General features: G+C 44.4%; 2 protein-coding genes across 3 annotated transcripts in view; both read left to right on the forward strand.

Annotated features, from left to right (window-relative positions):
• The first annotated feature begins 52 nt into the window (after positions 1-52).
• ZMPSTE24 (zinc metallopeptidase STE24) lies at positions 53-13,478 on the forward strand. Its single transcript, XM_054648384.2, has 10 exons — positions 53-703; positions 1,862-2,008; positions 3,416-3,502; positions 4,215-4,331; positions 4,643-4,795; positions 6,727-6,868; positions 7,561-7,721; positions 9,516-9,620; positions 10,880-11,023; positions 11,716-13,478. The coding sequence occupies exons 1-10, from the start codon at positions 68-70 to the stop codon at positions 11,938-11,940; spliced, it is 1,917 nt and encodes a 638-aa protein (XP_054504359.2). The 5' UTR covers positions 53-67; the 3' UTR covers positions 11,941-13,478.
• Positions 13,479-15,019: 1,541 nt separating this feature from the next.
• KDM1A (lysine demethylase 1A) overlaps positions 15,020-26,334 on the forward strand; it is a 28,425-nt gene continuing 17,110 nt past the window's right edge. The window contains exons 1-3 of one of the 2 annotated variants that reach the window (XM_054648156.2): positions 15,020-15,359; positions 18,224-18,389; positions 23,105-23,164. In XM_054648156.2, the coding sequence (XP_054504131.2) occupies positions 15,075-15,359; positions 18,224-18,389; positions 23,105-23,164 (511 nt within the window). In that variant the 5' untranslated portion in view covers positions 15,020-15,074. The remainder of the gene's footprint in view (positions 15,360-18,223; positions 18,390-23,104; positions 23,165-26,334) is intronic. The other variant, XM_054648157.2, reaches the window with a different exon arrangement.

Raw genomic sequence — 26,334 nt, forward strand, 5'->3', positions numbered from 1 at the left:
CCGAGCCCACCGCACCGGCCGCGGCGCCCTCACGGAGCCCAGCCCGGAGCCCAGCCTGGAGCCCACCATGGAGCCCTCACAGAGCCCAGCCTGGAGCCCGCCTCGGCCGCCTCTCATGGAGCCCAGCCCGGAGCCCACCATGGAGCCCCTCACGGAGCTCAGCCCGGAGCCAGCCATGGAGTCCCTCACGGAGCCCAGCCCGGAGCCCGCCTCGGCCGCCTCTCATGGAGCCCAGCCTGGAGCCCACCATGGAGCGCCTCACGGAGCTCAGCCCGGAGCCCGCCTCGGCCGCCTCTCATGGAGCCCAGCCCGGAGCCCACCATGGAGTCCCTCACGGAGCCCAGCCTGGAGCCCACCATGGAGCCCCTCACGGAGCTCAGCCCGGAGCCCACCATGGAGCCCCTCACGGAGCCCAGCCCGGAGCCCGCCGCAGCCGCCCCTCACGGAGCCAGCCATGGAGTCCCTCACGGAGCCCAGCCCGGAGCCCGCCGCAGCCGCCCCTCACGGCCGCCCCGCCCCGCGCTGCCCCGCCCTGGGTTCCTCCGGCCGCCAGGCGGCGCCGCAGCGTGCGGCGGGTGGAGCGGCCATGGCGCTGTCCGGCGACCTGTGGGCAGAGCTGCCGGCTGAGCGCCGCATCTTCTGCTCCGTCCTGCTCTTCTCGTGGGCCGTCTACCTCTGGGAGGCTTTCCTGGCGCACCGGCAGGTCGGTGGGGCTCTGGCGGGGACGGTCGCTGGCGGGCCGGGGCTGTGCCGGGCCCGGCCCGGCCTCACGTGGAGGATGTCCGGGGCCGGGGCCGGGGCTGGAGCCGGAGCCGGGGGACGCGGGGTCTGTGACCTGCCTGTGGAGGGCTGGGCCCTGCCCCGGGGCTCGGCCTCAGCGCGCTGTAGCGGATGGTGGGAATGCCCACAGCGGCGAGTGCGGTGAGTGCGGTAGGGTCACGGCGGCTCGGCACCCCCAGCAGCTCGGTCCTCCTCCCCGGGACAGCTGAGAGTGAGCGAAAAATGAGGAAATGCGTGACTTGAAATAGCGACAGTTTAACCTGTGAAGGAAAGAGGAAGGAACCGCTGCACAGGCCGTGGTTCAGCGCGTCCCCGAGCAGGTGATGCCTGGCAGCCTCCGAGCGATGGCCGCCCTGGAAGGCACATCCCAACCCTCTTCCTATTGCAGAATATGGCATAGAGGACGGAGTGTCCCTTTGGTCGGGTCCTGCCAGCCACATGCCCCCCTGGCAGGTTCAGCAGCAGCCGCACACCGGGTGGGAGCCCTGCGGTCGGGGACAGTGCAGCTCCTGATGCCCCGGACAGGGGAGAAAGTGTTTAGAAGTGCCCAAGGGTAGGAGCTTTTCCTTAGAGAACGGGTAAGTATACTGCAACAAGACAGCTGAGGGAAAAGACTTCTAGTCTTAAAAAAACTTCGAGTGGCAAGTTCTTTGCTGAAAAGGAAATAGCACCTCGTTTGTGCAGCCACTCTGTAGCTCTGTATTCTGGTGAAGTCACATGGCTTGCACAGGAGGTTCTGGTGTTTGGTTTCAAACTTGGCTTAGTTGTTAACTGTGGTGTGGTAAGTAACATCCTGTGGAAAAATCACTTTGTGTGCTCTGTGTTTGATCGCACATAGATAAGTTATTAAGCTGGCAGTTCAGTTCCTGGTTACAGCATCATAATTATGCTTCAGTTTTATATTTAGAACTTCATAGAAAACCAATAGAAAAACAATTCATAATTGTTCCTTTGTGTGTTGTTTTTTCTTTTTAACTTTCTGTGGTGGCCCATGGGATCATTTTATGTGTTATTTTTAAATCTTATGTATCTCCTTTAAAATATTAGGTGTAGACTTTGAGTTTTGTCTTCAATTTTTCAGAGGCGGGTGTATAGAACAACAACACATGTACCTCAGGAGCTGGGACAGATCATGGACTCAGAAACATTTGAAAAATCTCGCCTCTATCAGTTGGACAAAAGCACTTTCAGCTTTTGGTCAGGCCTCTATTCAGAGGTTGAGGGCACTGTAAGTACCTTTCATGTGATATTTTTTATGTACTCAAACTATTGAATACTTTGGTTCTTAGTGATCCTATGCAGCTGCACCATTGGCATTCTGGTGTCGTACAGCAAATGCTGACATTTATATTCTGGTTTTGTTTGTGGCTGTATTTGCTACACAAAAAGAAGTAACTGTTCAGAAAGCATGTAATTTCTTTCTGCAGTGCTGAGTCATACTGCACAAGTCCTGTGTTAGCTTACATTTTAATTATGTTCTATAGTAGTCTCCATTGCAAAATAATTAAGCAGCATGAGAGTTATTCTAAATTGTTAAAATACAGATCTTTCCCTGTTTGGAGGAATCAACTACTTTCATTTTTAGATAAAATTTAAGTAGAAGGTAAAAAGAGAAAAAAAAAAAAAGAAAAGGTGTAGTTGAAGTGGCTTTCATTTCTCCATTAAGCTTTTAAAACCACCACACTTGCTTTCATCCTTTCCATCTCCTCCTGACACTGAAAATGCACCCTAAGTGTTAGGTTGTAAGAGTAAGCCTTTTCAAAATAAAGCAATAGATAAACCTCTGGTGTCATCAATATTGGAAGGCTGCTTCCTTGAAAACTGATTTTATATATAGAAGATGCATCACTTCCTGAGAAAGCAAACATGAAATATTTACAAGGTGAGCTGTATGAGAAATGCTGCCAGGCCTGGCTGTGAGCTGCAGTGAGCCTCAGCAGCTGTAGCTTGGGCATTTCTTTGATGCTGGTGTAGCCCAGATGTTCACTCTTTGGCAGTTGGTACATCAGGAGACACTGGGAGCAGGCACAAGGAGGAGACCACAAAGCTTTCTTCAACATGACTGTAGCAACTCCAGTACTGAAAGTGAAACTGGGGCTTTTCTCTGGGCAGGGAACTCAGGTGAACCTCCAGGAGAGGAGGGCAGCTCCTCTTCAAGAGGAGAGGCTGCAATATGAATATATGTGTATGGCTATTCATAAATGAATACATGTGTATGGCTATTCATAAATGAATATATGTGTATGGCTATTCATAAATGAATATATGTGTATGGCTATTCATAAATGAATATATTTGTGTGGTTAACCCCAGAGCTTTAGGGTCTTCTGAAGATATCCCTTATGTCTAAGCCAGTACAGTGGCAAAGTGTACAGGAAATAGGCTTGAAAATATGCTTGTATTTCACAGGAAAAAAAATTAATTGCCTGCTCTCTACTTCTGTGAAGTGAAAATTAATTAATGCCAGATATTCCAGGCTTGTTTTATCACTGTTAAGATCAGAGGGGTGGCAAAAAGCTAATTATAAAACTTGTCTTATTCACCCTTAAAAGGTTCTTACCATGCTGAAATGTTAGTAGACTAAGATGACAGTGTGTTTCATACTGCCTCTGTAGTATGTGGTTTTGTTTTTAAGATGATTCTCCTCTGTGGAGGAATTCCTTTTCTATGGAAACTGTCTGGTCAGATCTCTGGTCGTGCTGGCTTTGGACCAGAATATGAGGTAAGTAGGCTTTAAATTCCTGTGCAAGTATTTGGTCCCTACTGCAATAATTATTTTTAAATTGGTATTTGGTTAAAAGTGAGATTTAGCTAACCTGTAATAGAGTAAAAATAACATATTTTCTGGTGCACACAGTGACTCTGTGATTCTGAGAACTGGTAACAGTAAATTAGCTTGCTTTTAAATTAGCTTACTAATTAAAACAGCCTTATGTGTTAAAAGCAAATTCTGGTATCTGCTTGAGTCAAATGAGGTGGTGGGCTGTGTTTTTGGGAGCTCTTTATTTGGCTGTTTTCTTTTTACTAATCCTAGAATTGATCTACCTGCCCACTAAAAGGGTAAGAAATTTGAGTCTAGTGCTTATGTTACCTTTGTGCTGTGGATGAGGCATATATACAAATTTGTGCTCCAAATCCTTAGTAAGCTATCAGTGAGCAATAATTAGTCATCATGAGCAAGTTAATTCTGGGAATTTATCTAGCATCATCTAACTGGTTTCAGTTAAACCACTGACCTAAAAGCCATTTAAATTTGTGCTCCAAATCCTTAGTAAGCTATACAGTGAGCAATAATTAGTCATCATGAACAACTTAATTCTGTGAATTTATCTAGCATCATCTAACTGGTTTCAGTTAAACCACTGACCTAAAAGACCTGGAATATTTGTTAGAATTGGTCAGTAAATATCAGGTGGTTTTGTTTTGTTTTTTAGATTGTTCAGTCCCTGGTATTTCTGCTGCTTGCAACACTCTTCAGTGCACTGACTGGTCTCCCATGGAGTTTGTATAATACATTTGTCATAGAAGAGAAACATGGCTTCAATCAACAGGTACTGCAGAGAGCTCTGTACTGACCAAATTGGTTCAGATTTGTTACATAGACTGGTCCTTTAATGAATGTGCAACACAAAATAATGGTTTGGGTCAGGCCTTTCTAAGGGAGAGTGCATCTGCATGGGCTTGAGTCCTGTAAATGGAAGGAGTTACTGGGAGAGCTCCTTTTTTAACTGACTCTGATTTCCTCATGACACTGGCATTGCTGTTTACCATTTGTTTAAACTGAAGGGATCAGTTCACAAACCAGAGTGGCATAGTAATATTTGCATTGATGTCACTGATCCAATTTATCCTTTCTTTGCAGACACTGGGATTCTTTTTTAAGGATGCTATCAAGAAGTTTGTTGTGACTCAGTGTATTCTGTTGCCAGTGACATCCCTTCTGCTTTACATTATTAAAATAGGGGGAGACTACTTTTTTATCTATGCCTGGCTCTTCACTTTAGTTGTTTCCTTGGTGAGTATGAGAAGATGTTTGGGCTTTTTCCAGACTCCAGCTTACTGGCATGGCTCAGCATGCTGAATGCAGCTGAAAGGAAATGAAGAAAAAAATCGAAATCTCCTGTGAATTTTAGTGTCTACAGACTTTAACAGTGTCTTGCTCTCAATGTAGCTGTTCAGGAATAGTAGCTCAGATTAGTTGTCCACAATAATGTCATATCTATCTAATTTATTTAATACTGGAGTGTCTTCATCAATTGAAAGAGAAGCACTTATAAAGCTTTAGAATAGGTACTGGAAATACAGCACTATGTGGTGATCTGTTTTCCTTTCTCCTGAATGTAGAGGTGAGAACCAGAATATGCAGCTGAAGCCACATTCCTCTCTCTCACTTTCCTATCACAAGCTGCTATTTTATTTTTGCTCTGCCTCTACCTTCCCGTTGAACTGTCCACATAGATTTTGTTCTGAAGTTCTACAGATACTATAACAATATCTACAATATCTACAGATACTTTAGAACCTGATATAACAGGGCTTGGTCTATCTTTTATACTACAAGAGCTAGAAAATAAAACATCTTGACAGAGCTTCAAACTTGTGTATTGAAAGAACAGAATTTTCCTGGCTCACTCTTCTCCTCTGAGCCTCCTCCACACCTGAGGTTAAGTGCATGCTTAGACAATTGATGTGTTGCCTATGGAGTTTCAGGCCTTAATGTGTTTGAACAGCCTTTGACATGCAAAATCATCCTAAGAGGTATTAGATTTACCCTTTAGAGTCTGGTTTTGGGGAAAATTCCAGTTCCAAAACTCTGTAATCAGAGTTAGAGTTGCATCCTCCTACTAGTCTGTCATGCCTGCTGGTTCCAAGGCATTACACAAAGATCTGAGATGAAACCTGAAAATTAGGCCCCACATACTCTGTGCTCTGTAACAATAGCCTGGACTGAATAGCTGATTTCTACTCTATGAAATACCCTCCTACACCTTCTGTAAAATATCTGCAGAGGTTTAAGCCCTTAAAAATTACAGTAACAAAACTTATTTTAGTGATGTTTCATATTGATGCCCTCGCTTGCTGTGACTTTGCAAAAGTCAGTTTTTTGTGATTTTCGATTTCATTGGACTTTTTCAGCAGTGCACACACTGTCAAAAGTCCAGGAGCATGTTTTCAGTGAAGTAAAATGTATCAAGATCATTTTGAATTTAATGTTGATGTCCATTTGCCTCTCATGTCCTGTTCCTTTTTCGCTAACCAGAATTTAAACTTATAAAACAAATAAATAAGAATAATACTGGGGCGATCCAGAGTGTGAGGAAAGGGAGTTCAGCTTTCCTTTCTATCACATTATTCCAGTTCTGGCTGTCTCAACTGGGCTGCAGCTGATGCCAGTTTGAAGAGATGCAGGTGCACTGTAGTGATGTTTTTAGGTCAAGGCTATTGGTGATTGTGGAGCCAGAGGCATCAGGCAGACAATTCCCTGAGCCCTGCAGACAGCTGGGAGACGGAAAGAAAACATGGGACATAAAATTTCTTGCCTCTTTTTAGACAGTTGTTTTGCAAGTTAGCAGGAATTAGTCCCACTTTTTCTATCTCTTGGTTCTTTCATCTCTTGAGCTGAGTGTGAAACCCTTCAGAGCTCTCCAGGATTAGTGGAAGTGAGAGCCTTTCACTGAGGAGCCCCCTGCTCCCAGAGGCTTTGTCTTCTGCACTGCTCACAGCAGTTCTGCTCAGGTGTTGGTGGTTTGTGCACAGTTTGCTGGAATGTGGACTGGCCACCAGGCAGAGCAGCCCACAAGAGCCTCCCATAGATCCCACTTCATACAGGACTCTGCTTTATCAAGTGTTTTTTCTCAAATTGTGGCCTCTTTTTGAACTTTTTGCTCCACCTTTAGTACCAAACAGGTTTGCATGCCCTGTTTTTAATATCTGCATGTGTTGCAGGTGCTTGTTACAATCTATGCAGACTATATTGCACCTTTGTTTGATAAATTCATTCCGCTTCCGGAGGGAGAGCTCAAGCAGCAAATTGAAACAATGGCAAAGAGCATTGACTTCCCATTGACTAAGGTGTATGTTGTTGAAGGTGAGGTTTTGTTATTTTTATAAATAAAAAAGGCTTTGTAAGTTTAAATTTGTGGGGTTTTAGCATTGATTGTGGATGCTGTAGTAGGGCAGTTGATTGCATTGCTCAGATACTGCCATACTTGCCAATGTCTGGAGCATTTTCCTGGTCTTTTTCCTGAAGCTCAGTGCACAACCTGAACTCATCTTCTGGTTGGAAGCATTTTTCCTGGGTCTGTGAAATGGAAATACACAGCTTGGTCAGGAGTGGAAGCACAAAAGTAGCCAAGATTATCATTTTAGAACTGTGAAACAAAGGGAATAGCTGTTTCCATTCACCTTTGCTGGCACATTTGAAAGAATTCTACATAATTTGGCACAGGTTCTTTGCCTGGAGCAGTGTCAATTCAGAATGCTCTTTCCACTCTCAATCTGAAATTGCAATAGGATTAGCTTTTCTTCCTGGACATTAGATGTTCATAACTGCTCTTATGGTTTTAGTGCTTTTAGTGATTGCATGCTACATTTCTCTGTTGGAGTCATCATTATTTAGGTTTTAGAATATGCTTCAGCTTCCAAACAGATCTGCTTGAGTTTGTCTACAGTTCATTTGGGGACTTTGAGAATTCCTCTGGAAAAATCTCATCTGTCATACTGTGCAGCCTTCAATGCATGGGATTATTCAGATCATGGTCTTTAAATTTTCCCCCTCAGGTTCTAAGCGTTCTTCCCACAGCAATGCTTATTTCTATGGGTTCTTCAAGAACAAGAGGATTGTACTCTTTGACACACTCCTGGAAGACTATTCTGCTTTGAACAAAGAACCAGCAGAAGGAGAAGATGGTGAGAATGAAGAAACAAAGTCTAAAACCAAAGTGAGTTTGTCTTTCATTGTGTTGTTTATATTAACTTCTTGGTGAGATACTCCCTTGTTTTTTCTAATGTATTTTAAAGGTCTTGAGTAAGTTGCTAAAACACAAAGCCTAATGATTTCAACACCAAAGTATGCCTGCTTTGCTGATTGGAATTTCTGGGGCTGTGTGAGTTGTGCACACAGCAGCAGAGACTGTAAAAATCCACATGGGCTTTAGCAAAACATTCGTTCCCTGCATGTAAAAACTAGGTCTGAATAAGGCACCTGTTCAGGGTTTTAGCTCATCTTCTCTTGGGACTGCCATACCACAGGTTCCCTTTGAAAGAAATACTTTTAATTCTTAGTGTGTCATTTGTGTGCCTTTTACTGCATGCAGAGGTTTTGGTGCAGGAGCACAGACAGACTGCACGTGTACATCCTGCCATGCTCTGCTCAAGAACAGGATGGAGCCTGGCCCTGGCCTCTCCTTTGATGTGCAGCTGCACATCAGGAGTCTGCTGGAGGAGCTGCTGTGGCCTCAGAAGAGTATGGAAATGACTAAAGCTAATAGAATATTTCCTGAATAACCTGAAGGAGTTATTCTGAGTAAAACAAATGGCTTTGTGCAGGTCAGGCCTAAGGGTAGGCCAATGTCTGGATTGTTGTTCAGTTCAGCTTCTGTTCCTTGACACCATGTTAGTGGGGTCCAGGTATTTATTTGCAGGGAATGCCCCAATGAAGGCAGGAATGATGCATCTGACTCCATGTTCTCAGAAGGCTAATTCATTACTTTATAATTCTATATTATATTAAAGAATGCTATACTAAACTATACTAAAGAATGCAGAAGGGATACAGACTGAATGTTAAAAAGATAATAATGAAAACTTGTGACTCTGGAAAGAGTCCCAACACAGCTTGGCCCTGATTGGCCAAAGAGTGAAAACAACTCCCAGCAGAATCCAATGGAACAATCACCTGTGGGTGAACAATCTCCAAACACATTCCACATGAGCACAACACAGGAGAAGCAAATGAGAGAAGAATTGTTTTCCTTTTCTCTGAGGCTTCTCAGCTTCCCAGGAGAAAAATCCTGGGTGAAGGGATTTTTTCAGAGAATGTGAATGCCACATCCAGGGTTTTGTTTGGCAAATACTGCAGAAGTGGGTGGTGAGAGGAGGGCATGTTGGGCTCACCTGATCTAGTCATAATGAGAGTGTGTTCCATTTCAACAGGTCCTTCAGCCTTTGTGTTTGCTTCTGACTTGCTAATGGAACTCTGAAGGGGCAGATGTCCTTCCTAATTAAAGCTTTAGGGCGTGTCATAGGGCTTTCTGAAGAGGAGAGTTCCTTCTAAAAGGAGCAGTACTGCCTTGGGAGGAAGGTTACATGTTGAGTGTTGAAGGAAAGTAGGAACAGGGCTTTGCTCTCAATTCTCCTCTGAAAGTCTGCAGCTCTGAGTTCCTGTTTCCAGTGTCATGCTTTGCTTGAACAAAGAAACAGGATGGGAAAGGATAGGGGAGAGCATTTGGAAGGCAAATCTCCCAGTGTTCTTTCAGGTTTGCATCAGCATGTCTGCATACACAGAAATAAGAGAACACCACCTCATAGTGGAAATCTTCCTAATCTTAAAAGGTTTTATTTCTGTGTCTTCATGAAAAAGGCTCAGCAAGAAATTATGTGTGTGTTTCTGGTATTAGAAGGGAATGGCCTGATCTACACTTAAGTGACCAAGAAAAAAAAAACAAATTAGTAAGAAATTCATTTGGTTGTGTTCAGACATACCTGATAATACTTCTGCTTTGTTATTCCCTCAGAATAAGAAACAAGGATGTAAAAATGAAGAAGTTCTGGCTGTACTTGGTCATGAATTGGGTCACTGGAAACTAGGTCATACTGTCAAAAATATAATCATCAGCCAGGTAAGTTATTTTAAACTGGATTTTTTTTTCCTGAAGCATCTGTAATTATAGCTGTTTCCAAATGCCCTTTCCTAGATTTGTTAGTGTACATTCACCTGATACATTTACACTGTGTGACAGGAAGTTGGTCTGGATCACAGCCATCCTTCTCTTCTCTTCTCTTCTCTTCTCTTCTCTTCTCTTCTCTTCTCTTCTCTTCTCTTCTCTTCTCTTCTCTTCTCTTCTCTTCTCTTCTCTTCTCTTCTCTTCTCTTCTCTTCTCTTCTCTTCTCTTCTCTTCTCTTCTCTTCTCTTCTCTTCTCTTCTCTTCTCTTCTCTTAACAAACAATATTCTGGCACCTTCTATTTTACTCTAAAAAGACCAAAAAACCACTTGGGTAGGTAATCAACCCCTCTAGAAAACTTGGTAAGGCATGGTTCTGCTGTTGGCTCTGAAAAGCCAGGCAAGCACAGTGTGTGTACAGGACACTGCCCAGCTTGGGTGGAAGCCCAGATTGTCTCCAGGAACAGAAATACAACACAGCACACACACATTTTGTTTGGCTTTAAACTTTTCAGAACCTGTACTCAATTCCAAGGAGATGAGTTCTCTCCTGTACTGTGGAGAGCTTTGTGGATAATTGGCTGGCTGAGAAAGGCCACTTTGATGTGATACCCTTAGATAAGGATAGGGGAAACAAGCTGGGGATTAAGTAATCAGTGTCCAATCACTGACAGAGGTCATGGTGACCTTTGCTGCAACATGAAGATGGGGGAGAAAATCTTTTGCCAGAAAATGAAGATAGCCTAGGTAGAATAGCTATAAGAATGTAAACATAGAAACAAAATAATCATTAGAGCATAGAAGTAGGTGTGGTTGATCTAAGTGTGCTTTAACCAATAATGAGCTCAGCTTTTGCAATATGTATAAGCTTCATTAACACCAATATAAATATGTGTGAGCTATCAATAAACTCTGAGATTTGCTGTTCACACAAATTGTGTGCTGCAATTCTTCCACCATTCACGACACTGTACTACCTCCTCTCTTCTCTTCTGCTTTTTCATCCCCCTTCATTATTTGTTTTTTGCTCCCTGGCAGAAAATAGTGCTGCTTCTGCTGTTGCATTTTCAGGAAGCAGGTAAAGACCAGCTGTTCCTCTCTGTGTATTAGTTCTAAAGTAATCCACTTGGTTTTTTACAGTGGCATCCATGTGCAAATCTATAATTGATGTTATGTAATGACTTATCTTCATCAAGAATGTTTTTTCTTTTCTCCAGATGAATTCCTTCCTTTGCTTCTTCTTGTTTGCTGTGCTGATTGGTCAGAAAGAACTCTTTGCTGCATTTGGTTTCTATGACACCCAGCCTACCCTGATAGGCTTGATGATTATTTTCCAGTTCATTTTTTCACCTTACAATGAGGTAACTTGTTTTCAAGACATAGACTCTGAAGTATCATCCTATTTAAATAATAATTTTGTTTTGTCAGGGGAAGTTTGAATTTCTAGGGGCTGTTTTGGGTGTCTCATTTTGATAATCAGGCTTAGTGCTGCATGTTGGGCAGCACTCCCAGTTTCAGGTATGGCTTGGATAAAGCTTAGTGAGATCAGCCTGCAGCCACAGCAATGTGTGGGATGTGGGAAGCTGGATTTGGTGCTACTTACTGGCACTGAAGGAATGTGCAGATAGCTGGATTTTAAAATAATTTAAAATAATTTTAAAATAATTTTTAAGAATTAAAAATAATTTTAATAACTTACTGGCACTGAAGGAATTTGCAGATAGCTGGATTTTAAAATAATTTAAAATAATTTAAAAATAATTTTTAAGAATTAAAAAATAATTTTAATGACTTGCTGGCACTGAAGGAATGTGCAGATAGCTGGATTTTAAAATAATTTAAAATAATTTTAAAATAATTTTTAAGAATTAAAAATAATTTTAATCACTTACTAGCACTGAAGGAATTTGCAGATAGCTGAATTTTAAAATAATTGTAAATAATTTTAAAATAATGTTTAAGAATTAAAAAATAATTTTAATAACTTACTAGCACTGAAGGAATTTGCAGATAGCTGGATTTTAAAATAATTTTAGTGCATTTCTCTCCACAGGTTCTCTCATTTTGTTTGACAGTATTGAGCCGACGATTTGAGTTTCAAGCAGATGCATTTGCCAAGGAACTTGGCAAGGCCAAGGACTTATATTCTGCTTTGATCAAGCTAAACAAAGATAATTTAGGATTCCCTGTTTCTGACTGGATCTTTTCAATGTGGCATTACTCCCACCCACCCCTTTTAGAAAGACTTCAGGCCTTGAAAGATGCAAAGCAGGAGTGACAGCAATGATTGCTGGTGCAGAGACAGTGCTTCCATCTCAGAAGCAAAGTTCAGAGCTGCTTTTTAATTTTTTTTTTTAATGGATAATGCAAATTAAGCACGCTGTTAACAGCACCACACATCTGAGTATCCTGAAACAGGTATTAAATTATAAATGACTTATTTTTAACAAAAACAAAACTGTGGAACTTAATTTAGAAAAAGTGCTGGGTGAAGACCTTCCCCCCCACCCACCACAGTGACTTTTATTTCCATATCATAGTATAGACTTTTAAAGGGAGGAAAACAAGTGTAGACTTCAAAGCACCTTTTTCTTCACTTTGTGTATGCCTTGAACATTGCTTTTGATCCTTTTTCTATTCTCAGCATTCTGTGAACCTTCCCAGGCTCACCCTCTTCACAGTGAAGAGGCTTTGGGTGATTTGATTTCCTGTATAATGATACTTGTGCTTGCCAGTGTGTTTGAAAAAGCTGAATTCAGCTGCAGGCTTTTCTCCTGCATTCATGTCTGTCAGAATGAAAAATGCTACTTAATAAAACCTTTCTCTGAAGTGTGGGAAGAAGGATGAATTATAGCTGAGGATATGTACCATGTCTTCCTTGAAAATGAGAATTATTATTTAGTAGCATTACAGTGGGATTAGGCTGCTCCTATTGCCCCAGGGCTGCTGGGGGGTATGGGAGGAAGAAGAGAATATTACAGAGAATCAGAAACTTTTGAGAAAATTGCTAATTCTCTCTTGTTCTCCCTTTTTCCACATCTCAGTTCCTCCACTTCTGTTGTACTTTGCCTGGATTTCTTGTGTATATGGAAGTGTCCAGTTGCTCAGCCAGTGTATTAAAGCCACACTTTGATTCTGAAGGGGCTTATCCTCCATTCCATTGAGGGTTTTTCATGAATATGAATCCAGCTGAACTTATTCTTCATCATTGTTGTTATATATAAAAATTCCTACATATAAAAAGCCCAGGAAACAGTTTGCCCCCATCAGTTAATAAAGAAAAAAGTGGGTACACATGGAAATGGCATTGATTATCTCAGACTTTTCTGATGAAAAATAGGATTATATTTACTTTTGTTGAAGTAAAAATAAAAGCAAGATATAAGTTTGCATGTGCATACAAATGTTTTAACCAGTGTGAACATAAAAACTCCATATAAAAATCAGATTTTCTATCTTTAATAAATTAAAAAGTTCTGCTCAGCTCTGTACAAAGAGAGGAGTCATCAAAGCAAATTGTCATTGTTTCACATGTCAGAATATTCTCATATATTTTATTGTTAGCTTACATTTGTTTTTCTGATCATAGGGAAAAATGCCTTATAAGATGATGGGCACAATGATGTCTTGGGTGAAACAAGATGTTGCTGAAAGCCCTTCGTATGCCTTATTCTAATTGTGTTTATACCCCAGCAACTATGGAGCTAAGCTATAGCTACGGATTTAGGAGACAATTTTACAAATCTGGAGAGCCTATATTTGTCATGTGAACTGTATTTAATAAAAGGCCCTCAAAAATAAAAGCATTAACTTGAATCTGTCAATTCAGAAGAATAAATAACTATGTCAAGTTTTGAATGAGCTGATGGCTGGTTTAAAGCTATGGAAAACATGTAAAGTGTGCTCTGAGAAAGAAAATAATTTGTGTAAAAATTGTATGCAAAAACTGAGGTGTTGGAGCCCCTCTGCTCTGTCTGGGAGAGCTGGGGGTGTTCTCCTGGAGAAGGCTCCAGGGAGACCTCAGAGCCCATTCCAGGACATAAAGGGACTGCAAGAGAGCTGAGAGGGACTTTGGTCAAGAGCCGAGAGGGACACGAGAGCAAGGGATGGCTTTAAGCTGAAGGAAGGGAGATTTAGATCAGATATTATGAAGAAATTCTTTACTGAGGGACAAGTGGCACAGGTTGCCCAGGGCACAGAGCAGCCTGGTCTAGTGGAAAGTGTCCTTGCCCATGCTTTAAGATGATCTTTAAGCTCCCTTCAATCCAAACCGTTCTGTGATGAAATAGGCACACACGTCTGTCCTTCAAAGCATTTCAAGGACCTCCCTCCATTTGTTCACACGGGATTGTTACGGCCACAGGGCTCCTTCCTGCTCGGGGTGTCCAGCAGCTCCCGCTGCTGTGTACGCGGGGCAGCTGCGCCGCCTGGGGAGCGGCGGCAAGGCCGGGTGCGATGGCTGGGAGCCGTGTGCGGGCCCTGTGCCCGCTCGGGCTCCATCCCCAGGGCGATGTGCCAGCCCTGTGCCTGCTCAGTGCCCGTTCAGTGCCAGCCCTGTGCCTGCGATGTGCCAGCCCTGTGCCCGCTCGGGCTCCCTCCCCAGGGGGATGTGCCAGTCCTGTGCACGCTCAGTGCCAGCTCTGTGCCCACTCGGGCTCCCCCGGGCTGATGTGCCAGCCCTATGTCCGCTCAGGCTCCATGGGGCCGATGGGCGAGCCCTGTGCCCGCTCAGGTTCCCCGGGGTGATGTGCCAGCCCTGTGCCTGCTCAGGCTCCGGGGGAGCGATGTGCCAGCCCTGTGCCCGCTCAGTGCCAGCCCCGTGCCCGTTCAGGCTCCCCGGGCCCGCTCAGTGCCAGCCCTGTGCCCGCTCAGGCTCCGGGGGAGCGATGTGCCAGCCCTGTGCCCGCTCAGTGCCAGCCCTGTACCCATTCAGTGCCAGCCCTGTACCCGCTCAGTGCCAGCCCTGTGCCCGCTCAGTGCCCGCCCCGTGCCCGTTCAGGCTCTCCGGGCCCCGCTCAGTGTCCGCCCCGTGCCCGCTCAGTGCCAGCCCTGTGCCCGCTCAGTGCCAGCCCTGTACCCCCGATGTGCCGGCCCTGTGCCCGTTCAGGCTCCGGGGGGGCGATGTGCCAGCCCTGTACCCGCTCAGTGCCAGCCCCGTGCCCGTTCAGGCTCTCCGGGCCTGCTCAGTGCCAGCCCCGTGCCCGTTCAGGCTCTCCGGGCCCCGCTCAGGCCGGAGCGGCGGCGGCGGCTCCGCGGGCGGGGCGCGGCTGCCGGGCGGACCCGTGAGCTGCAGGGGGCGCTGTGGCGCAGGACCGGCCCGCGGGGCAGCAGCGCCCCCTGCTGCCGGCGGGGCCGGATGTGACGTTGGGCCGGGGCCGCAGCCCCGCGCGGCTCCTTTGTGCGGCGGGGGCGATGCTGGCGGGCGGCAAGAAGGGCGCGGAGGCGGCGGCGGGCGGCGAGGCCGGGCCGGAGGCGCCGGTGCCCCCGCCCGCCGCCGCCGGGGCCCTGGGCTCCTCTTCGGATAGCGGCGGGGCATCGGAGCGCACGCCCCGCAAGAAGGAGCCGCCGCGGGCCTCGCCGCCGGGCGGAGTGTCCGAGTCCTCGGCCGTCGGGGCCGCCCCTGCGCCCGGCGCCGAAACCACCGGCATCGCCGAGACCCCCGAGGGCCGCAGGACCAGCCGCCGCAAGCGAGCCAAAGTAGGTGTGGGGCGGCCCGGTTGTGGGCCCCGCCGGCGCCTCGTGCGCGACGCGCTCGGGCCGGCAGGGGCGTCCCGGGCCTGGCCCTGCACGGCCGGCCCTTCCCCGGGGCTTCCTGGGCCCGCTCGGCCGGCCCTTCCCCGGGCAATCCCGGGCCCGGTCCCGCTTTCCTGGCCCTTCCTCGGGGCGCCCCGGGCCCGGTCCCGCTTGCCTGGCCCTTCCCCGGGCAATCCCGGGCCCGGCCCCGCTTTCCTGGCCCTTCCTCGGGGCGCCCCGGGCCCGTTCCCGCTTGCTTGGCCCTTCCCCGGGCAATCCCGGGCCCGTTCCCGCTTGCCTGGCCCTTCCTCAGGGCGCCCCAGGCCCGGCCCCGCTTGCCTGGCCCTTCCTCGGGGCGTCCGGGGGCGGGTGGCATCCCCTGGACCCAGGGCTCCGGTGTTTTTTGTGAGTGCAAAAAACAAACACGCGGGCGCGCAGGAAGCCCCGCTGGTTTAAGATTAAGATCAAGATCCCCTGTTGTAGCTCATTTTCGTGGGCTCTGGGGAGGGCTCGTGCCTTGTCAATAAAGGAGAGCTTCCTGCAGCTGTTTAGGAACTTTCTGCGGTTTCTGAACGGATACCGAGTAGTAAAAACACCCCAAATCCGTGGCAGGGCATTGGGGCGCTCGGGAGCTTACATTTTATCAGCAAATTCTTCTGTTGCTGTGGTGTATGGATGCAGCCTCTCCAGGATGCACAGGATAACGCTGGTTTTGCAGGGTTGTGATGGTGATGGCCGTGCTCAGTCCATTGTTCCTCACCTTCCCTCCCCTGGTGTTGGAGCGCTCAGTCAAGGCTGAGTAAGGGTGGAATTTAGCAGTGAAGTCTAACAGCTATAAAAGGTCTTCAATAGTTTGGGTGTGTAGTATTTAATTCTCATCTGTTGTTCTGAATATATGAGAACGTTACCTTTTTGTTTGTGAAACCTTTTCTTGGAAACCTTGTTTCAGAAGATAGTGAAGATCTTGAATGTGCCCGGGGTCAGGGTGTTTAACATGGAAGCTGAAATTACTTTTTGGAACTATTTTGTGCTGTGGCATTGAATGTGGCTCTTCAGAGCCATTGTGTGATGTAGTGACTGAACTGCTCCTTCACATAGAGCAGCTGTTGTGTTGGTCAGTCTGGTGCATCTTTTAAATCAAAATAAGGTGGGTGCAGACTGGACATAAGGAAAGCATTTTTTACAATGAGGGTGTTGAGACCCTGGCACAGGTTGCTCAGAGGAGCTGTGGCTGCCTCATCCCTGGAAGTGTTCATGGAAATGTTGGACAGGGCTTGGAGCACCCTGCTCTAGTGAAAGGTGTCCCTGCCCATAGGTGGGTGGGATGAGATGGGTGTGAATCTCCCTTCCATTCTGTGATCCCAACCATTCTAAGGCAGCATTCCTTCTTTATAGTGCTCTGATAACGAGCAGGAGTCAGTGCTCTGTGTGGGCTGTGTGTTGGTGGTGATCTTTGCACTGACAGTGCCCATCTGCAAGAGCTGTTCTGTCTCTTGTGGCACCATCTGTCCCCTGGAGCAGCATGAGGTCACCTTCCCATGAGTGTTTGTCGTTGGGGAGGGTATCTAGGTTAAAAATAAATCTAGGGAAAAGCTTAGGGGTTTGTATTGAACTTAATTGTTCTTCAAAAGTTGTGGCAGCTCAAAGGGAATGGGAGAGCTCAGAGGGGCTCTGGACAGAAGGAGCTGTGAGTGGCTTCAAATGCCCCTGGCTATGAGTGGTCACTGTTACTCCCTTCAGAGTGGGAGTTAACAGGAGGTCCTGGAGGTGCAACAGTGTGAAAACCTGAATATGCTGGGCATGGTGGAATGTAAACATTTAAAAGATAGCAGATCATGGATTATATTAGTATCTTAAAGAATCCAGGATTTCCTGTACACAGGCCTCCCAAAGCTACTTTGAATTGTGCCCATTATTGCTCTTTTTTAGTGGCTAGACTTAGACTATGACAGATTTTTTTTCTTCTGGTGAGAAATCCAGAGTTGTTGTTGTCATTTTCTGGTGGAAGCTGACCTGTTGGATGTTGGAGGATCAATAGCTGCCTTCTTTTTCTTTTTCCCATGGCTGCATATTGAGAAGTGCTTTTTTCTTTCCCAATCAGTAGGGAAATTCATTTGCAGTGTACAGAACTTTCTCACTTTGGATTAAAGCTTGGCTGACCAAGCAGTAGGAGATGCAGCCCTCCCAGGCCAGTTCTGGGGGTTCCTTCAAGTTCAAGTGAGTCTTCTTGGCTGCTAATTTTATTTCTTTTTGCTGGAGAGCAGTAACAGAACAAGACATCTATGGCAATAAAGACTGGGGGGGATGAGGGGAAGGGGTGTTTCTTGTGTTGAGCCACAAGTGTGATCATTCTGGAGAGGAAGCAGCTCTGAGCCTCTGCACCAGGACAGGATTCCCAGTAAGCAGGAGACCATACAGGGCACAGATGGGATTTCTGCAGGAAATCTTGTGTGTGCTTCTGGTCATCTGTGCTTAGCAGATGAAATTCAAGTTTGAACACATGGAGTGGACACAGAGGCTGCTTTTCATCCCTTGGCAGGGAAGAAACCCAGAGTGGTTAAATGATAATATAACACAAATAAACTGGGCTTGATGAAAGCTCCTACTGCAGGGTGCTGAAGATTTTTTTTTAGGTGGAGGCAAAAACTTTTGGAACTTGTTAAGCTTTGTTGCATTTTACAACATGGTATCTGCAATAAGAGTCTGCATAAGGTAACTCAAGCCTTTTCTTTAAACTGTAAGCAATTTTGTTACTTGCAGCATTATTTGTTAGCAGCCTGACTTACAGGCATCTTCAGTGTGTTTATGTTCTGTTGTGCTTTTCACAGGTCGAGTATAGAGAGATGGATGAGAGTCTTGCAAACCTGTCAGAAGATGAGTATTACTCTGAAGAAGAGAGAAATGCTAAAGCTGAGAAAGAGAAAAAACTGCCCCCACCACCTCCACCAGCTCCTGCAGAAGAAGAGAATGAAAGTGAGCCAGAGGAGCCCTCTGGTGAGTACAGAGAGACCTTCTCTGAAAGCATTTACCTGATTTGTTAACAGAAATTAGGTAGGGCTGGGTGTGGCATCATGAATCCCATGTCTGGTTTCAATCTGGTTTTGAATAATTGTTCTACTGTGTTTTATTTGCTGGCCCCATATGTGGAAGGAGGGGAGAAATGCAGAACAGCCTGATAAAGATAGGAATGTGCATTAATGTAATTCCAAATGAAGGCAAACCTCCTGTGCTAGATTCTCATGATCCTTACAGACTTGTCTTTGGAAGTTTATTGACCAGAATAGCCTCTCTGGCTCTTTGCTGCCACACCTGCTTGGGTATGAACATTCATTTATTCCTCAGAGAGGAAAGAGGTTGGGTTTATGGGGGGTTTGTTATGCAGAACAGATTTAAACTACTGTGATTCCTGTGGCTTTAAACTATGACTCTAATCTTAAATTCTGGCTGGATACTGTTGTTTAAATCTCAGCATTAAATTTCAGTATTCAGTGCTTTCCTTATTTGCTTAGAGAGAGCTTCACTTCCCATTGAGATGTTTTTTGGTCAGTCTTGTTCAGGAGGCAGCTTTTGAAGTTTGTGGTGGTAGCTGTACCCTATCCTTTACCTCCATTGTGTTTACAGCTGCCACCATGAGTGAGCTCTGTTGGTGTCACTCAGCTGCTAGAAGGTGATGCTTCTGCAGAGTTCAGAGTCAAAGATTTCATGAGATAATGTGTTAGACAAGAGCTGGAATGTAGCAGCTGAACCTTTGCAGGTTCATCACTAATGTGAGTCACTGTTAGTCTTCAGTGATCTCAATTTTCTTTCTGGCTGGCAGGTTTGAGAACACAGGACTGATGTTGGCTTGGGGATACCTACCTTCAGTGACAGGAACAATATTAAAAGCTGTGGGTGTGTTTTATCTCTTATGATTTGTCATTATAACCTCTCCTTGTTGCAGCTGTTGGCTCCTGCCTTGGTACAGGAATACTGTAGCTCATATGCTTGACTGAAATACTTAAAATTATAAAAATCCTGCCACCCCAGTTGTAGCTGATGTAGCAAAAATGGAATTTTAATATTTGTAATTGAGCAAATATTTTAAACTTACTATTTAATTTAGCTTCGATATTGTATTTAATCCTTGAGACCTAATATTAATATACTTTGTTATTTCTCTCAGATTCCATTTTGTGCCTCTAAGAATGATTATTGAAATCAGTTGGAGGCATAATCAGTGAGGTACAGAGGAGCAGGTTTTGTCCCATGGAAGATGAGCAGTGCTGATCATGCTGTTCTATACACACAGCAGCCTCCTGCACAGTTATTTTACAAACCCTGTATTTAGCCATCTAAGTACAGTCAATTTTCAAACAGGCTGTGTCTAGCTGCCTAGAAATGAGTAGATTTCAGGTCATCATATCATTTTTCTATTCCTAGAAATTCTGTGAATATGCATGAAGCAATAAAGTAGAAAGAAGATAGATTTCAAGCTGTCATTCCACAGCCAGTCTTGCTGTAATTTTAAAGGTTTCTGAGACTATATGTGTTTCTGGATCTCTTTATTTTTGTCTTTATTAATGTAGGTGTCAAGAACATCAGGTCATCTCATGCTGGCTGTTAAAAGTGCATTGAAAATTCTAATTCTGCCACCCTTTAGTAGGAGGAGGCAGCATGGAGTCTGCTGTATATAAAAGCAGTGTTTATAATTGAGGTTTTCTCTCTCTGTAAATTTGAAGGAAAAAGTAAAGTGTTCAATAAGAAATACTGAATTGGACAGTAACACTAGTGGAGGATTACATACTGAAAATCTAGGGAAACTTTAGTTAGTCTGGGTATTACTTTTAATTTATTCTCATTGCAGACCTTAAAAAAAATTCTGTGTTTAAAGCCTGTAAAAATGCAGGTAATGCAGCAGAGGCACAAAGTTGTCACATTACAGCTTTTGAGCTGAAAAGCCTGATTGTGCAACTTGAAAATGTCCTGGTGCTAGTGTCTGGTATTTCATTAGGCTGTCCCCACAGCTTACAGGGAAGGGGAATATTAAATGTCACACTCAGGTGACAGCAGGTTCCATCCATGTGTTCAGCTGTGGGGAATTCCAGGTGTCCTGGCTATTGCAGGGTGGATTTGCAAGATACACTGCATGCTATTGCAGAGCAGTTTTAAAAGGTGTGACAGGATTTCATGGTTAAGAGAATTTTCTTAGAGTATCTCTCCTTTTTTTACTTGAGGAATATTGTCTAATAGCAGAAAGCTTCCAAACTCCCTTTCAGTGCTGACTGATGACATTTGTGTTCTTGTTTGCCAGTGTCCCTTTTAGAATCAAGGAGCTCACTTCTTCTGGTTTGTTTTGGTTTTGTTTTTCCTCACTGAATTGGATTTTCATTTTTAGAACTTCAGAAAATTTTCTTTAACTAGCTCCTGGCCTTTTAGTGTTGTCAGTATTCTCACTTTGTGGTATTTTTAGGTGCTGTTTTCCAAGGAATATGATCAAAATTAATGGAATCAATGGAATAGTCAAAATAGTGGTGCTTTGTCTCTTTATTTTATCTGACTTGTCTGCTTTCCTAAATAAATTCAGTGCTCTGTGATACTCATGTGCAGCTGTTGTTAATTTTGAGACAGTGGATAATTATTTGAAGCAGATTCCCCTCTGGACCTTCTCCCTCATTGCTCTTCAGCTCATGGTCTGTTATTGCCTTGGGGCTTGGGGCAGATTCTGCTCTCTCACATGTTCTGTTCAGCTGCAGCAGTTTGATGCTAGCAGGGACCAGTGGTTTGCTTGCTGCTCGTTCCTGTTCAGCTGGAGCCTTTCTTCCAGGGAAGGAGAGGCAATCTTCACTAGCAGGCCTTGTTTCCACACTTCTCTGCTCAGACTGAGGAGCATTTTTAGAATGGTGTCCAAGCAATCAGTAATAGTGATGAGAAGAGGAAGATTCTAATTTCTTTCTGTAAGTAAGCTGAGAGCAATTTTTCCCCTCTGCTCATTGTCAGTGTTAATTCAGGGATTATGAGTGCCAGAGACTGAAGTCAGAGTCTATTTAATTTCTTAATTTATGGAAGGCACAGGTGAAACTCTTATTGCAAATTAATGGCCTATGCTTGACTGTAAATATTCATGTTTCAATTGTGTTCGTCTCTCCCAGAATGGAAATAAGTCTTGAAGTGTTCCCTGCAAAATAAAGCACTTGCAATGCAGATCAGGTAAAGAATTACATCTTGCTGTTGCAGATACATTTATTCACAGAATCATAACTTGTGAGGCCTTTCAAAATACAATTATTTGTCACAGTCTCTCTTGAGTTTTTTTATTTCCCTGCTGGCAGACTGATTCTATACAAGTATTAACTATGGCTCCTCTGCTGTACTGAGGGACAATGTCTGTCTTGTTTCAGTTCCTATTTTGTTTTATTTGTAGGTGCTTAATGTTGTGACATTCTATTTAATCCAGTTTAGCACAGTATGGAAACATTTGTTTAACTTTCTGTGTCTCACTTTAGGGGTTAAATCTGTAGTTCAGATTAAATTCTTCTCAGTTAATGTGTCCCCTAAGAGCCTTAAGTTTCATTCTGGCAAAATTGTCCACCCAGACTCTATAAATATTAACAATTGTGTGTTTAGCCTCAGGTTAGACCTTGCTCTTGCCTGTTTGGAGATGACACCTGAGCAGTTGTGCTCTAGGAAGCAGCTGTTCCATTGCAGTGCCCTTTGCAGTGTGTTTCAGTGCATGTTGGTTTTGATGCCTGTTGAAGTGTGTGGTTTGAAGGACCTTGGTAGAGCAGGAGCTGAACAGCTCTGGGCCATGTCTGGGGTGTCCATGGCTTCCTGAGCTCTGCAGGTGATGGGATTTCAGGCAGGCTTGTGGTAGATGGGAGGATGTTTCTCATGAGCTCACATCAGGGCCAGTGCCTCCTGTGAAGTGAGCAGTGTGTGAGGTGTGGAATGGCTTTGTTCCTGCAGACACTGCAGCTGGACCCATCTCTCTTCTCAACATGCTCTGTTCCTGCTTGTGTTGCAGTCCTGTTTAGGACTTAGATACAGGTTAAGGTAATTCTGAGATTTCTTCAGATGTGTTTAGCCTTTCCTCATGTTTCCACTGCTGGGAATGTTGGAAGACTGATGTCTTTCAGTGCTGGGTATTGATCACATCACTGATCAATGGTATGATATGCATTTGGCTTCCAAGACAATCTTGGTGTCTTAGAACACTGATGGTGTATCAAGGGTGAAGCCAAAGAAGTGGTCTGAGCCTTTCAAGAATTGTTCTGGCATCAAGCTTAAAGGAAGGGTTTATGGGGGAAAAAATAGGGTCTCCTAGTTTTGAACATAAGAGGCTTTTCAAAATGCTTTAAACTACCTCCTTGGGATTTGGGGAGACTTGGGAACACCAAGGCAAGATGATCAAATTCTTAGGGTTTGAGGTCCATAGAATCTGATGGTATCCATCTGCCAGATCATAAGTATTTAGCCACCAGGAATGCTACATATGGTGTACTTCTTTATTTCCCATAAAATCTGATGTAAAGCATTCCAGTAACCTGGATAACACTTTAGAACATAATTTTTTGGTGCCCTGAACCTAGATTCCAGAAAATGGGATTCTCAGAAAAACGGGTTTAGTTAGTTGGTGAAATTTAATACCTAAAACGCCAACTGCCGGGCCTTTATGTCCAGTATGGTTTAATTTATGGAGTAAGGTCCCTGAGTTCTCCTCTTTCCTTCCACAGGGCAAGCAGGAGGACTTCAAGACGACAGTTCTGGAGGGTATGGAGACGGCCAAGCATCAGGTGAGGGTGGCGTTTGATGCTTGCCACTGAGTAGCGAGAGCCGCCAGGTTAGGGATTGATGCTTGCGAGTGCGCATGGGTATGGTTGTCCCCATCCTAGCAGGAGGTGCAGGAGTTGTGTTCCCACCTGCTTAAAGAGTGTGGGGTGCTCAGATTGCAGTTGAGGGCTGTAACAGCTGTGGAAAAGGCTGCTAGCTAACCTGTGCTGAAATGCCTCAGGCCGATCTCTCATCCCTCCACTCCTCTCCATGTTCAGAGGAGTTTAAACAGAAAATAAGCTGGTTCTTACCTAGCCAGGCTGTACCACCTAGACTGACACAGAGAGCTTTAGAACAGTGTACCCATTTTTCTAATCTGCTGAAGAAACATAGCACAGAGTACCTTTTTGCTCCTTTCTTTTTGTCTTTTGAAAGGGTTTGTGTTTGACCTCTGTGCCAGCACTTAGCCCAGGAGATTGTCAGCTGGGCAGATCCATAGTGTGCTGCTCACTGGACTGGATTGTGGGTTGCATTTGCCATTTGGCCTTGGTACTGCTGCTGGCAGTACTCACTCACTGCTTCCTTCACAGGATTGGTGTCTTTACTCCTAAGTACTTGGAGTGCTACTTAAAATCTTCCTCCAACTCTGCTGCTTTTGCTCTCACTTCAGGATTAGGGTTTTAGACAAGAGTCAAAGGCTCCTGAACCTATTCTGTACCTCCAAGTTGCTCTTTTTGAAGCAAATAGAACTTCAAGATACTCATCTGAGAGTGCATCCTTTGCTGTTGTAAGTAAGGGAGCCAAATACTGTTATGGGTGTTACCTCTTGTATGGAGCTGCTGGCTGTTATGGCTCATGGGCTTAAGGGTGCCTTGCCTATTTCATTTTTAGGCAGGCATTGGCTGATTGGAAATTCTGCATATTTTGCATTTTGTATTACATGCTGAGAGTATTCTCTAACAACTGTCCAATTCGACAGCCAGAATCCTTTCATTCAGTTTGTTCATCTGCAGATGTTGCAGTAAGTCTTGAAATGAGCAGCATCCCTCAGGATTTCTTCTGTGGGCAAGGATAGACTCAAAACTTCAGCCAATTGGTTTCTAGTGCTAAATGTCAGGAATTGCCAAGTGTGTGTGTGCAAATGTGTGTGAAAAGGAGCTGATAACCCAGTCTAGGCAGAACCATTCCAAAGAGAAACATGTAGTTTTGTAATCCCTGTAATGTGTAGCTTTCATGAAATACAAGCAGTAAGGGTGTAAAATGGGATTTAGTCAGCCTGAAATCCAAATCCATTAAGACTTGAGCTGTGTAGTTGCAGAAGTAAATTCAAGGACATTTAGTTCTTAGAAGATCTTCCAGTGGTTGGCCAAATAAAAATGCTACCTTTGCTATTACTAGCTATGCTTTTCCTAAATTCTTGTATGAAACACTCTTGTGGGTTGTTTTATTAGCTTTTTTTTTTTCCCCCTGAATACCTGTGCACATCTGGAGCTACTCTGTTATTCTAGTTTTAAAGTTTGGGTTATTGCCATGATAGGTATTTGGCCTTAAAAGTCCCCCCAGCTCAGCCCCTTTGGGAGTTCTTTTCCAAACTATCAGTAGCACCATGATCTCTGTCTGCTCAGTTTGAAGAAATAAATCCCAAAGCTTTTCCAGACACTGCCAAGTTGCCTTAAACCCACACATCTGAGAGTTTGCTGCTGTTTGATGACTACAGGACTTTTTAGCAGGCACCTGGAGAAGCACAATTCTCTTAGCACAAACCTGAAGAGTCAGGTTCAGCATTTTAGGTCTGGGAAAATTGTGCTGCTGAGCTTTTTGCTAACACCTGAGCATCTAGAGCCTTAATTAAGATTGTTAGCATTAATAAAGCATCAGAGAACTGGTAACTGGTTTGATTTCCAGTTTTACAGAATTCAGAGTTGAGCATGTGCATTCCTGCACAGGTGTTGGCACACTTGGGCCAGTGGTAGATGGAAGGACAGCAGCAGGGCTGGGCAGTGGCTGTTGCTGGAGAAATGAAGTCATAGTGGAGCTATGGGTTTCTATTCCACAGCTCAATATTAGTGCAGAAAACATTGTTGGTGTTCCTCCTCAACTTCTCCTATGGTTAATTTTATTTTACTTGCAATGCTCTGTAGCTTCTCTTACTCATTTCTTCTTGTTGTAAAATTTCTGTAGATGATTATAGTTTTCTTTACCTTGAGTCATCACACAGATCTTTTGATCTTTACTTGAGAATGAATTTTTGGTTTTGGGGTTTTTTTTTGGTTGGTTTTTTTGGGTTTTTTTTTTGGGGTTGTGGATTTTATTTGTTTGGTTGGGTTTTTTGTGTGCTTGTTTTTGGTTGGTTTGTTTTGGGAGTTATTTTGGTTTGGTTTGGTTTTTTTGTTAGTTTCACAACCATCTCCTTCCTCGTTTTTTTTTTTCAGCACCTTTGGGAAGTAAAAATGCTTGGAAGTTAAAGGGGGGTGTATGGTGGCACCAGAATCAAATGCAGGGAACTCCTCTCCCTGGTACAGTAACATGTACTGCTGTACATGAACTTCAAACTCCTAAACAGTTGTCCTGGTTAGTGTAACACACTGCAAGCTTATATTTACTTTGCTATTTACTGTAATCTTTTCAGCAATTCCAGTTTCAGCAAGTGATTTTAATCATCCTGTGTTACTTGGGGGGGTTTTTGCCCCTGGGATGTATTGGCAATTATCTTTCTAGATTGAATGCCCTGTCCTCTGTCCTGATCAAAGTCACTTCTAGGACATGGGAGATTTATATTTTTCTTGCTGTATTTCACATCTCAGTGCTTTGTTTTGCTCACTTTGCCTGCAGGATTTGCTTTCTGCACTTGTGCTGTAGCACTGGATGCAGCTGTGTCTTAGTTTGTCACTTTTTCTGTTGTACAACATAACAGAGGCTGAGGAAAGCAGGGTACAGAAATGCAGCTACATCACTGTCAGTGTGAGGATTGCTGGAAGTGCAGTTCCTGTATGAATAAAGGCTTTCCATAGAGAAAAGCTCTCCTGGATGGGTTCAGCATCAGATCTTTTACATGTGGAGCATTTAGAAAGAGCAGTAGGAGATCTGTTATTTGTAGGGAGCACAGGAAATGCATAAGTGTGATTGTATTCCATTGCACTGCCTGCTGTAAATATATCAGAGATGCAAAATGAGATTTTAGGGTGGGTTCCTT

The sequence above is a fragment of the Agelaius phoeniceus genome, chromosome 22 (genome assembly GCF_051311805.1).
Source record: "Agelaius phoeniceus isolate bAgePho1 chromosome 22, bAgePho1.hap1, whole genome shotgun sequence".
Lineage (NCBI taxonomy): Eukaryota > Metazoa > Chordata > Aves > Passeriformes > Icteridae > Agelaius > Agelaius phoeniceus.

Excerpts from the sequence above, each read along its gene's own strand:
- ZMPSTE24 (XM_054648384.2), top strand. The coding sequence starts at position 68 with ATGGAGCCCTCACAGAGCCCAGCCTGGAGCCCGCCTCGGCCGCCTCTC. Across the intron at positions 3,503-4,214 it reads GCTTTGGACCAGAATATGAG|ATTGTTCAGTCCCTGGTATT; the intron begins GTAAGTAGGCTT and ends TTTGTTTTTTAG. Across the intron at positions 4,332-4,642 it reads AACATGGCTTCAATCAACAG|ACACTGGGATTCTTTTTTAA; the intron begins GTACTGCAGAGA and ends CTTTCTTTGCAG.